This window comes from Amblyomma maculatum, chromosome 1, assembly GCF_055883805.1.
Source record: "Amblyomma maculatum isolate TAMU_Amacu chromosome 1, ASM5588380v1, whole genome shotgun sequence".
Taxonomy (NCBI): Eukaryota; Metazoa; Arthropoda; class Arachnida; order Ixodida; family Ixodidae; genus Amblyomma; species Amblyomma maculatum.
In genome coordinates, this window is record NC_139344.1 from 94,219,125 (window position 1) to 94,232,422 (window position 13,298).

Sequence of the window (13,298 nt, forward strand, 5' to 3'; positions counted from 1 at the left end):
GTATAAAGTGCCTTGCTTCATGAGTAGCTTGTGGATACAAAGTTCCTGCTAATAACAGCGGAACGCAGGCAATAACTGCGCGTCTCGTCTGGCAACGAATGCGAGGCACCATGTCGCGCTCGCGCGTGTTAGTGCGAGTGGTCGGTTGTTTTTGTTCGCGCGGGCGCTCTGCTTCCTTTGGTCGTGTGCTTGGATAGCAATGTTGGACTGTTCTTGAGACGACAGCGATGTGCCGGGAACAGTAATGGTCACAAGAATGCTTGGAGCTCGAGCCAAAGCAGATTTGTCGTGGATGAGTGCTCTTGCCTCCAGCGGTGCGAGCGTGAGGTTTGCACTGGGAAGTCCGTTTTCATCGCGTTGGTAAAGTGCATTTTAGGCCCCTTTTGCGAAAGTTGCTTATTGATACAGCAACGCACTTGTATATGAACCAGCCTCACATTGCGTCTGGTGCACATAATGTCGCAGGCACCACACGCAGACGCCTAGGAGTAGCAACGGACAAGAGTTGAAACAATGAAGTGAATGTGAAAGGTGAAAGATGAAGTCCGCCTTCAAAGAACGGCAGCTGTCCGATTACTCGGCAACGTCGCAACGACCCAAGCGCAATGCGTCTACAAAAGGACTGGTAAATATGTCTGCTTGACTCTGTGCGTCAAGGAATGTAGGACAGCTTTGAGGGCTGTCCTGCATACCTAACCCAGAAAAACAAACGAAAAAACAAAAAAAAAAAGATTAATTTTTTTCTTTTGCAGGCGCGCGGAACGTGTCACGCTGAGGGCTGCGTTATTTAGTTGGTCATGTTATCGCAACAACCGTAAGACTAGGTGAGAGAAAAAAAAAAAAAAATCACTAGGTACGGAAAACGGGGCGGTGACTAAAAATGAGGCGAGCAGCCAATGACACCGGAAGAGCAGCTGCAGTCAAATGCTGTTTAATGTAAAGCAGGTTTAAGAATAAGTTGATATTTACGAGTCAGTTGGCCGAAAAAAGTCTATGCTAGAACACTTCGCCCAAAGGCCAAACGAAATGGCGTGTTCTCAGCTTCCTCATGTTTGGCAGGTAGCACCAAAGAGGTGTTGACACGAAATTTTTTAAAGCTCCTCAATCCTTGCCATTTTATAGAGGTGCCCGGGAACGTAGGACATCCATGAATGCATAGCATAATGCATAAGAATTTGCCAAGGTTTTTTCTCAACACTACAAAACATGTAGCAATTTATGCTCTGGTGAACTGGTAGTTTATATCATGCAGTGAAGAGGTGCTCCTTGTGAAGAAACTGAATTGGTTCTTTTAAAGCCTTTTTTACTACCCATGTGCTAGGCAAAGCTTGTACTATCCAGTGTCGTTACTAGCGTTTGCCTGCATTAACTCTTGGGAAGGTGCCAGTCCTTTTTCGCCATTTCTTAGCACTAGTAAACACCGTCATTAAGATTATGGCATTTTAAAGTGCATGTGTGTGCAAATGAGGTATGTCTTATGACTGGGTCACGTAGCTGGTTAGTGTTGGTAGCTTTATCGACTGTTGAGAGCATCATGTTTTGCTGGCCATTGACACATTGTGATGCTCACAGTTTTGCATAAGGTGGATTACAAGAATGAAACTTCCAGTGATGTTATACATAGTTGCAGGCAGTGGTACTTTGGGCATCGTGCAAACCACACAGACAGAAGTGCATTGCCCTTAACAAAGCAGCTTTGTTAAAGTTTGCTTCATTTGCTTTGCAGCGCACCACTTTAGCACTCAGTGAGTGATTGCTCCCATATTACACTCTAGACAGGTGTGGTCAACTCTGTGCTGGCAGTTCATTGGTATCATGTTTGTTGAAGCTACATGTTAAAATGCAGGGCTGACCAAGATACATGCTGTCATATCTGGTTATACTTCGGCGACTAAAATGTTTCGCTAAAATGATTGCAAGCCATTTCATCTAGCTCCTGAAAGCCTGCAACTGCCCCCGAGTATATTTGCAAACTATAGGCTTTTCCACAGTGTGGGGAGAATGTCGAAATGCCTCCTTGCTAGACCGTTGAAAACCGGTTTCACTGCCGCTTCCTCCTTTCTAACACCAAGTGTGAAAAACATCCCAGGGAACAGTATGGTGACAACGAGGAAGCCCTCGTTGAAAGTTTTGTAGTAGAATGCAACTAAAGATTGCAGCAGCAAAAAACCTCACAGGAGGCCCTCCAGCTGATCATTTTTATGGACTGTCATGGTGTTGGGGTTAATCCCATTTTAGGGCGCTGCTGCCCCATTTCATCCTGCTAGCGGATAAACTGCAGTGTCATGACAGTCGGGCGACACAGTTGGCTGAAGGACTTCCTTTCAGGGGTATTTGTCGCTGCGTTGCTGAGTCTTATCTGACTATAAGTGCAGAACTAATGCTCATTTACCCCCTGTAAAAAGGGCTAGTTATGGCAAATGATAAGTAGATAGTTCCTGATTCAAGGGCTGCCTGAGTGTGGCATCTGTATCGTGATTGTGCATAATGCATCAGTGTCCAGGGGTGTGAGTGTTCTGTGTAGTTTCACAGAGGACCTCTTGCATGCACATTGCAATTCTATTGCACGTTAAAAAAGTTGAGCTGTTAGCTGATGCTAGACTGGACCTAGGCGATTTTCTGTGTACTGATAGCTCTTGTATGTAGTGTAGATGTTATTGGTAAGTTTATTCTTGATAAATTTAAGATTCTGCATGCAGACATTCAATAATTTAGAGTGCGATTTATACGCATGGAAACACTCCATTCTAGGCAATAGTGAGCCTCTTATGCACCTAACATACTTCCACCAGAAAAAATTTTCTACTACTGTTACATTGCTGATTATCTCTTTAGTACACTGAAGCAAAAATGACCCTAATCGCTTTTAAATTCGATGCCTTATAGATATGTCCTGCATCTCAAGCATTCAGAGAGCATTTATAAGATTGACTTGGGTTTGACTCTGGCTGTGGCGGCCAGATTTTGATGCAAAAGGTGCCTGTTCTTGGCAGTGTTCAGCACACAGTAAGGAACCTTGGTTGTTCCAAATTAATCCAGAACCCTCCACTACAGCATTCCCCATTCATTGCCTATGTGTTGCTTCAGGATGTTAAACCCACAAGTCCTAATAAAGTATCCATCCTTCACCTTTTTTCTTCCATTGCTCTTATTGTTTATTAAAGGGCCACTGCCCACCCTTCAGTCAAATATTTTCTTCCCCCGTGGCTGTGAGGCTTCACTCCCAGAACGCAAGGCTGAAAAAATGTTTTTGAATAGGGTAACTAATAACGCAGTTACAGCCACCGCAATCACCTGGTTCTGTCGTGTTTCTCTCCTCCCGTTCTTTTGCAAAAGTTTTTCACTCTCCTGCTCGGTCGTCTAGCCTCCGCGAGCCAAATTCCCCTTCCTCCTCCGCGTTTAGTGGGAGGTAGGGCGTGGCACTCTGCGTGCGCGAAAACGAAACGGCCGAGGGAGCGCGCACCGCTGCATTCATTGCATTCAGTTCGGCTGTGGCAAGGGAAAAGCGCGCAGCGAGCGGCGCACGCAATTAGTCGTGTACGCCCATCCTTCACCCGTCAGGCAGCGAGACGGACCAATGGATGTCGTCATTACTCCGACGTCAGCCTAGTGGCTCGTAGGGAACGGGGAAGCTGGTTTCCCGAAGGGGAGGATGAGAGAGCTTTGATTTGTATTTTTGCTGCTTTGCGGTATTCATATCGCTGTAGCATTTTGCACAGACTATCTCCGGTACCTGATCGAAGCATTGGGCTCCATTGCTTAAAAAGTCATACCCTGGACAGTGGTCCTTTAAGCACACTGTTACAGGCAGAAATGTGTGCACATGTTTTGATAATTTGCACATGCCAAAGGACATGCATTTGGTTGGCTATATCCTTTCCTTGCATGTAATGTAAGAGTATGCAGTAACATGAAAAAGAAATTACTTTTTGTGTGAATGAATTACCATAAAAGCAGCAAAGTATTAGAGCATTGACATGTACGGAGAAAACATTCATATTTTTTTTACATTCAAAGGGACTAAAATGTGTGCAGCTTGTGTTAAATATGTGAACAGTGAAGTTCTGCCGCATAAAACTTAGACATTATGAACATTGTATACTGTAACCATATACGGCATAGTAGTATGGCGTATGGAGTTCAACTTTATGATGCTACATGGGCTTTCAGAGATGCTTTAGTGAAGGCCTCCAGATTGGTTGAGACCACCTGCGGTTCTTCAATGGGCACTGGAATTGCCATAGAACATAGACATCATCGCATTCTGCCTGCATGGCTGGGGTTTGAGCCGGTGCTCATAGGTACAGCAATCGCATACCATAGCCACCAAAGCAGCACATGTAATTCAGGGTGTTCAAGCTTGGAAAAGCAAATGATGTGGTCTCAGTAGTTCAAAACTCAATCAAGAGCCATTTTTTTTTTTTAAGTGCAGGGTCTTGGGAAAGCTGCACCATCTGTGCTTACATGGATTGTCGTAGTACTCCTTTCATTGCAGCCTTTACGACAACAGCTGCACTGCGCTTGGCACAGGAAATGTGACTTATACATATAGAGGAGGCTGCATATGGTGGCATACTGAGTGTAAGGCTGTCTGCATTCAGTTCATTCAGTGTCCGCCATGCTAGAATAAACAGTTGGGTGGCAGTAGGATTAGTATCAGTGAAGAGAACTTTTTTAAGGCGAAAGCCTTACTTGGCTTATGAGTGGTGTGAGCAGGAAGTGTGGACAGGAAGGGGCAGCAAAAGTATAACATGATTTTGTATCAAAATTGGCACGCAACCTTCTTTATGTAGCATTCAGGATGGTGTCATACCATTTCGCTTAGTCAGCTTGGAGGCTAGTTTACGGTAGGGATTGAAACCAACTGCATATGTACATACCTCCAATTGTATGCCGTAAATTGTAAGTGTAGATGTCCACGGAAAAGTGACAGATGCTGCGCCTTCCTTTCACCAAAACTAACTTTAGCAAAAAAAAACATTTAAATTTGTGGAAAGGAAAGGCGGTGTTAAAGCCAGTGTCGCATCTGCTTTTAAGGTGAAGCTTGAGTGTCTCCTTAATTTTTTATGGCTCATTTCGGTTAGTATGGTCATTTTCTGCAGTGCTTGTCTCTGCCAAGGGACTTATTTGTAACAGAATAGCACTGCATATTTTTTAAATGAGAATGTTGTTGAAGGTTAGCAAGTTGGAAATGTTTGTAGTAATAGTGGCAATTAGACAACAAATGCCAGTGAAGGCATTTCTGTGATTTGTTCAGGTTTGCTGATATTTTTTATGCGTGTAAAAGCATTGTTTTTCATGAAAATGGTTCTGATTCTGTGGCTTTTCCCAAACCTACACCTGCGAAAAATGTTCCTTTGCATGGCCATAGTGTGAAAAAAGTGAGCCCTCCTGGCAAAAAAAATTTGATTTGACATGGTCAGTGTAAAACTTGTTCAGAGTGTAAATATAGGGAATGGTTACTGTTTATCAAAATGCCAGGAGTAATGTGTATGCTTCATATGTTATATTATGGGGACTTGCTTATTTCCCGCGAAATTACAGCGTCTCCTCATTTCTATGCATGCATTCTGTGACTTAAAGTTTTTCCCGTGAACTATTTGCTCTTTGTGACATACTAAGACATTTTTTTCTGAAATGAGGACATCAGTGCTTGTCTTTGTGCATTCTATAGCTTAGATTTTATATCATGCTGCAATTCACTGCCCACATATATTCTTTTTTTAGGTTTGCAATATTTCTTCACTTTAAAAGAAAGCTGAATGAGGCCATTTGTTGATACGATTCTTGTGTACTAACCCACATTGATGATTGTAGGAACAAATGAAATTCTTCCAACAGCAAGAAGGGACTGTTGCCATTAGTGGCGCAACTAAACGGTGAAGAGCATGCATAGGGCTTTATTCCAGCAAAGTAAAAAATTCTTAGTCATGATTTTTTTTCTTGGCACAGACTGTATGAAACCCACAATGGGTCTTGATACACACATGAATATGGCATCTTTAGTGTGAACTGTTGGTAAACATTTGCTGTTGGATTGATTGATTGTTGGTCTAGTTGCCTGCACAGATCTTCTTGTCTTTGATCTTTGAAAGCTAAATATCTTTACTCTTCATTACGCGTAGGGTTGCAGCAATGGGCTCCACTGGATGGAAGAGAAGCAGCTCAAAAAAGCACTATATGCATCACTCAACGAAACCAAGAAAGCTCGGCTGCTAGATGAGAATGCCTCAGAAGATGGCCGCGAGCAAACACCCAAGACTACTGCAAGTACTGTTGTGGCAAAGAAAGCAGCTGACACCGACTCTAAGAGGTTATTGCATTTCTAAGCTGCATTTTCATGATAGTCTCCCGTAAGAGCGCTGCCCAATTTTTTTGATACGGGACACTTGCAAGACTCAGAATTGCAGTTTCTTTTTGTAGAGTCTCATTTCTGTTATTATAGCAGACTCTAGAAATACATCTTGACAAAAGGATTTTAGCATAAAATTATGAAGACATGAGGCAAGGACAACACAGAGCGCTAACTTGAAATTGAATTTTATAGGCAGGTTAAAGGCATATAACAAGCACACACACTAAAGTAAACTGGTAAAAGCTTAAGCTTAAGCTAATGCCATACAAGGATATCACTTCTTCGATAAAGAAATAGCGTATGTGGATGGCATTATGACATGCATGCTGTAAGTTTTTTTTTTTTTTTTTTGTACGCTTGCTTAGAATTGTTTTCCCTGTCTTATGTCACGGATCACTCGAGTTTGTCCTCTGCATTCTCACCATAGTTGGGGAGATAGTTTTTGCTCTTTTTCACTCTGAGATTAGTTTCAGCAAACAGAAGAAAAAACCATGACAAAAAAAAGAAGTGTAACCTGGGCTATTTAAAATTGCCATTTGCAAATCTATTAAATAATTTTTTGATGAATGATTCCTTGGTGTTGGGCCCAAAAAATTACTGTTAGGCATGACTATTCACTGTCTTCTTATCTGGTTCCTAGAGGCACTGGGGCAAGAGCGTAAGGTATTGTTTAAACATTTTCAAGCAATATAGAAATGCACATGCTCAGATGGAAGGGTTAGGGCTCTTGTGTTGGGCACTAAACGGCCAACTGGTTCTCTGGTAGTGGAGAAAAAGGGATGAAATTTGCTTGAATTTGGGTGTTTGCATAGCATCGTTAGCTTTAAATTTTTTGTGCTGTTCATAGTCAGTACAACACAGAATGCTTCCATGATAGGCTAAGGGCTGCGGCACCTCTGTATTCCAGTGTGTTTACCACTAACAACAACTGCTTGTTTTTCCTGACTCTGTGGCTTATGCAGTTAAGACGAAAAATTATTGGTAGTGCTGATCTTATAGTAGTCTCATCCCCTTGTTCAGTAAGCTTCACTCTGTCTGGAGTCTCCATTGTACGGTTCTTCTTTGGATGTGGAACCTGTTGTTTCCAGTGTGATAATGTGCTATAACAGGATAACTGTTACTGTGCCATTAGCAATATTGCTGTGGTGCTCCACATAGCTTTTGTTAAACTTAACTTATGTGCAGGATAAAGGTACATGCTCAGCGCAAATTTGCTCAAGGCTCCAACCCTAGCAGTCCGATGCCAACGCCGGTAAAAATCCTGCCGCAATGCCGGGAATCAAGAGATGCAGTGAGCCAACCTTCGACACTGCTGCCTTGCAAGCGGAGGCCAAAAACAGAAGACTTCCTGACGTTTCTCTGCCTGAGAGGTCAGCGATATGCACAATTGTTCTAATTTTTTTTTATTGAAATTTGTGCACCACACTTTTGTTTTATGTTATTTGTTGCTGTGTGTGTGTGTGGGGGGGGGGGGGGTAATTGGGCTGCCTAACTAGCACAATATTGAGTGCTAGTTACTGCAGGATATTTTCTTACTTTTTGCTGGCCTTGTTTTGCATACAAGTTCTAAATGCTGTGGCACTTTTACGGCTAGCAATCTTCACTGCAAAACAAGAATGTGAGCATTTTGCGAAGAGGGTGTTTCAAAGCGTTTCAATATTCCAGAGAAGCCAAGTACTATGCTGGTAGAAAGCTTGTATCCATGAAACTGGTGGCCACCTGGTGGCGCTGGGAATTGCCAAGATTTTTTTTTTTTTTTTAATTCCTTCAATGGTCCAAACATTTTTTTTGCCTTTGTGTACTGCCTGTCAGTATTGTGGCTGCTATGCGAGAGAGCCTTGTAAATATGAGAAGGTGTGTGCAAATTGATTGTTCCCTTCCTTATTAAAGTTACCTATGAAAGGTGGGTCAGGGGCAGAGTTTTCGGAATAGTGTGAGCCCAGGGGAGCTGCAAATTTATTCGTTCTGTCATTGATGTAAAGAACAAAGTACACTGAATGTTTGTGCAAGTTGGGTGCTCTATGTTAAGGTGTGTTGATTCACTATGAAGTGGACACCTCCAAACAAGTTGCAGGTCTCATTGAGCCTAATGGGGAAAGTAATACAGCCTGCTTGGCGTGAGCAGTTGAAACATAATGTAGAGCTTTAAAAGTCATTTTGAAAACTTGTCAAATTCAGGAAGGTATATGTTATGAAATAAAACACACAGACATACTGCATCAATGCCTTTTGGGTGCCTGCTTTTACATGGGGTAACGTGTCATAGCCCCCTGATCTAATAGTACTACTGTGGTTTGTGTCATGTATCTCGGGCTCTTTAAGCAGCGCAACTGTTAAACGTGTCAGCTTGTGGAAGCGACCAACATGTTATTTTTGAGGTTTCAAGTTTTAGAGAGCAAAATATTTTAAAATTTTTTTAACAAACAGTGTTGGCACCGGCACTGATTCTCTTTTCCTGATGTAATGTGCACTTGTAACTTGTCGCATGCAAGTCTTTACTAAGCTGTACATGTGCACATTTCAGGCACGACTGCTCTTCCACCTGCTCTCGACTTTATGAGCGGGACAGCATTTCCTGGTTCGTCTTCCTCGTCAGACCGAAGTAGCAGCCCCGAAATCGATGCTACGCCGCAATCAGCTAATGCCGAGTGCAGAGAGAAAGGAACCAGTGCAGGTGCCCATTGGGGCACTGTGTCTGCCGATGTGCGCAATACAGCTCAGCGTGCCGCTCCACGCGGGCCAAAGCAGGACCGGCGACCCTTTAGGCCAGAGTCTGTGGAAGAAAAGCAAGGAAGTGAGCAGAGATCTAGTCGGTCTGCCACTGCCAAGGTGATTGTAAGTTTTGATGCATTTTGCTGCTTGTGTTGACAGTGGGTGCACGTCTGTATACATTTGTGCATGTAGGCAGAATGCAAAATAGCCATACGAAGAAGGATTTCTCTGTGAAGTGTATAAAGGGTTTGTACAGCATTATAATCAAATGAGTTCGTAATATAAAATTTAAATATATGCGAGAGCAGCTTACTTTTGACAGCGAAGGGGCAGCAACTCGCGTTATCTTTAGCAGAGGAGCAGGGGTACCTTTTTTTCCAAGCTTTAGCGGCACTTGGGAGGCGCTTGCAGTGATTCCAAAGGCCGCAAAAATCGGAGTGTCAGTTAGGCATACTTTCTTGCACGGCACTGCCGACGTGCAACAGTGGCTGAAGGGCCAGTTTTAGTGGCTTAGCTGCTTTACAGTTATGCAAGATGAAAAATGGTGTTTCAGAGCGAAAGCTGCTGTCATTTTCACAGTCTCTGTGACAGCCGACGCGAGCACTGGATGGTTGCTGCATGGCTACAACTGTTCATATTGTTGCTTTCGCAAGAACTGTTAACGGTCAGGAGAGGTGTGACTACGCACTGATCGTCAAGCTACCAACCCTCCATACTGCTGTAGCTTCTGTAGTGCTGTTGGTGAGTGTGGGATAAGAACACTGATGGGAGGTAAAAGTATGAGCCTCAGCACAAACGCTACGACCAGTCATTTGTGTGGTGCGATGGCACTTGCCATATACTAGTTGAGCTGGCACCACTTGCTGCCGGGCAAGTGTGAAATTAGTGAAATACAGTCGAACCTCGATATATCGAACAGTGCGGTGATTGCAAAATAGTTCGATATAGCCGGAATTCGATATACAAAATCACGTAGAAAACGCGTCAAAAACTAGTACAAATCAATCAATGAACCAATCGTGGCACAGTGGCTCAATAAATACTCACTTGAAGTTTCAAACAAAGTATTTATTCCTTTGGCTTAAAGTACTGTAGCAGCGTAGCTTGCTTCATATTGGCAACCGCGTGCTTAACCACGGTGTCCTCAACGTAGTCTAAACGGTCCACAAGCGATAGTCCAGCGCCTTCTATTGCGCCGCAGTAGCGGCGTACAAGGTCCAAAGCAGCTACAGCCTCAGTTGCAGTCGGGAGCGGGGCAGCGCTTACGGGATCAACCTCGGCAGCGTCTTCGTTTGGCCGCTCAGCAGTAACTTCGCCGCAATCTCTACATCTGTCAACTCCGCCACAGTTCCGGTGCTGTCATCACCGCCAACGAAGTCATCAATGCACATGCTGTGTGGCTCAGCACCGACAAAGCGCTCCAACTGGCTCCAGGTTTCTTCGAGCTGGCATTCTTCCTCTGTGCCGTCGTCCAACGCTGATTCTTCAGTTGCTTGCTCGGAAGCTTCTTCAATGCGACGTACAAAACCCGCATGCCGAAAGCAGTGAACTACTGTCGACTGCTTGACGCTGTCCCACGAGGCTTTCAGCATTTGAATGGCACCCAAAAGGTCTATCTTTAGCTCTTGGCCCATCCGCAGCTTGAGAAGCAAAATGTCGATCAGCCGACGTTTATAAATGGATTTGAAAGCGCGAATAATGCCCTGGTCCAATGGTTGCAGCTTCGACGTCGTGTTCGGCGGCAAAAACTTAATTTCAATGTTGCTCAGCTGGACATCAGTGTGGTGTGCTGTGCAATTGTCAACGATGAGGCAAACCGTCCGGCCTTGACGCGCCAGCTCCGAGTCCCATGCCTTCAGCCATTTTTGGAATATCTCCCGAGTCATCCACGATTTCTTGTTCCATGCGTATGTCACCGGAACACTGGGGCAGTTGCGCATGCATCTCGGGGTTTGGAACTTGCCTATGACAAGTGGCCGCAGCTTCGTGCTGCCGTCCATATTCGCAGCCAACAGAACTGTAATACGAGCCTTGCCTTGCTTGCCGCCGTGGCACTTGTCTCCGCACGTGTCGAGCGTTTGTCGCGGAAGCATTTGCCAGAACAGGCCCGTTTCGTCAGCATTGAATATCTGATTGGGCTCATACTTGACGAGAATCTTAGGCCACTCTTCTTCAAGCCACTTCTTGATCTCGCCTTCATTGGCGTCCTCACTTTCCCCCGAGACTGTCTTCCCGACAATGTTAAAGCGGGCCTTAAAACGTTGCAGCCAACCGCTGCTGGCATTGAAGTTCTCGGCACCGAGAATGAACGCAAAGTTCTTGGCCTTCTGTTGTATCATCGGTCCCGATACAGGAATATTCCGGGCCCTTGCGTCGATGAACCATTTGTGCAGCGCCTTCTCAACGTCTTCAAAGGCAGGTTTGCGCACCCGCCGTGCGCCTGAGTGCTGTTTTTGTTCCGCCTTGGCCTTTATGTCACTCTTGTTTTTCAGCAGAGTGCTCAAAGTACTCCTCGGTATGCTGAAAGCTTCGGCGACGCTTGACTTTTTTTCACCATTTTCAACGCGGCGGATCACTTCCAATTTCGCAGCAAATGTCAGGGTCGTCCGCTTCTTCGCGTTTGCAGCCATCACAACACCGACCATGCCGTGACAGGCCTAGGCCACCTAGGCTGCCTAGGCCACACACGATAACGACTGGCGCAGCACAAGTGGCGGTGCCGAGACGCGGTTAGTCGTTGACAAACTAAATCAGGCTAGCCACCCTAGCCCGGCCAAGCCGCCGCTTGCATACGCCGCTACGTTCAAATGGCGCCCTCGGCGCGACCGATGTATGCAGCGATCGTGCGCAGCAGTCGGGAACGCCCATCGCGCCGCCGCTATCTTCGAGGGCGTTGAGGGAAAGCTCGCCTCCTGTCAACAGAGTGCACATGGTTTGGGGTGGCGGAGTTCGATTTATCCATTTGGCAACCGACGCCGTTCGAAATAAAAAATTAAAAATGCATGCGATTTTCTGCGTGATATAGAAAGTGTTCGATATAATCAATAATTCGATATATCCGTGTTCGATATATCGAGGTTCGACTGTATTGCTTTATTAGTGAAATAAAGAATTTGTGAAGGTCATGGAGGACTGCCTCATTAAAGCAGAATGTTTCTTGGCTGCAATCGTTTATTTTAACCATACGACGCCGCACATTCCCTTCATTCTTGTGCACAGTTTCTTTGTTTTTTTCATGCAGTCTAGTCTATGCGTGCTGGTATGAAGTGTGAACCGCAGATAGAACGCGCGACAGAAGACCCAGCCTGACCGTGTGGATGCCGTCGTCTGAGATAGGCACGCACATTCGGCTACATCTATCTTTGCTTTTCTTGTGTTCAATACATAGCTTTGTCACTGGAGCGCCACGTTCATTCTGATACCATCTGGCGCAGCGCAGTTTCTCATGTGGCAATGGTTGTTGTGCCCGCGAGTGTGAAGCGGGCGCTCAAACTTCCCCGACAGCGCTTTGATCTTTCTTCCTTTAACGCCGTGTTATCGGCGTCTGGTTGAGGTGCGAACAAGGGGCGGATAGAATAGCGAAGTGCCATTACATATGCGTTGAACAGCTGCCCAGGAGGCATTACACCAGCGGCATGATGTCATGAAGCTGCTCTTTTAATTGGCCAGATGTGGCAACAATCCGCTAGAAGCGTGCCCGGTGCGCGCTCCGGAACGGCGAACACAGCGTGTCTTCTGCGGCTGCGCCGTCGGAGCACCTCTTTTTTCTTCCACAGTGGCTTGAGTTATCTGATGGCCGTGAAAAAATTTCCAGAAACCCTTTGCATCACGCTCATTTTGTCTATAATAGCAGTGTTCGGGCGAGTTGGTTAGCCATGTTGATAGAGAAAGCACAGACACGCGAGCGACTACGAGACACACACAAGCGCTCGTGTGTCTGCACTGTGCTGTAGTTTTTGCGCTTTCCTGCCCGGTGGTTGTCTACGTTTGAGAGGAATCCCAAGTGAGCACAACCCTTCTTCCCTATTTCATCAAATGGTTCGCTTTGCGCACACTGTTGGGAAGAACCTCTTCACAAAAGGGAAGGTCCCTGTTCAGAAAACGGCCTCGTCGTGCTTTGAGGATGCATCATTGCGCGGTAAAGCAGTGCGGTTAAGCACCTAGTGTGGCGATACTGCGATAAACTCTAAATTTTAGTTGTATGTGGCAATTTTTTATTATTTGTAAAATC

General features: G+C 45.1%; 1 protein-coding gene across 9 annotated transcripts in view; it reads left to right on the forward strand.

Moving 5' to 3' along the window:
- Window positions 1-91: 91 nt before the first annotated feature.
- Window positions 92-13,298, forward strand: part of Jarid2 (Jumonji, AT rich interactive domain 2) — a 102,188-nt gene continuing 88,981 nt past the window's right edge. For 5 of the 9 annotated variants that reach the window (XM_084588572.1, XM_084588573.1, XM_084588574.1 and 2 more), the window contains exons 1-4: window positions 92-625; window positions 6,126-6,313; window positions 7,541-7,725; window positions 8,880-9,190. In XM_084588572.1, the coding sequence (XP_084444698.1) occupies window positions 539-625; window positions 6,126-6,313; window positions 7,541-7,725; window positions 8,880-9,190 (771 nt within the window). In that variant the 5' untranslated portion in view covers window positions 92-538. The remainder of the gene's footprint in view (window positions 626-6,125; window positions 6,314-7,540; window positions 7,726-8,879; window positions 9,191-13,298) is intronic. The other 4 variants (XM_084588571.1, XM_084588578.1, XM_084588579.1 and 1 more) reach the window with 2 other exon arrangements.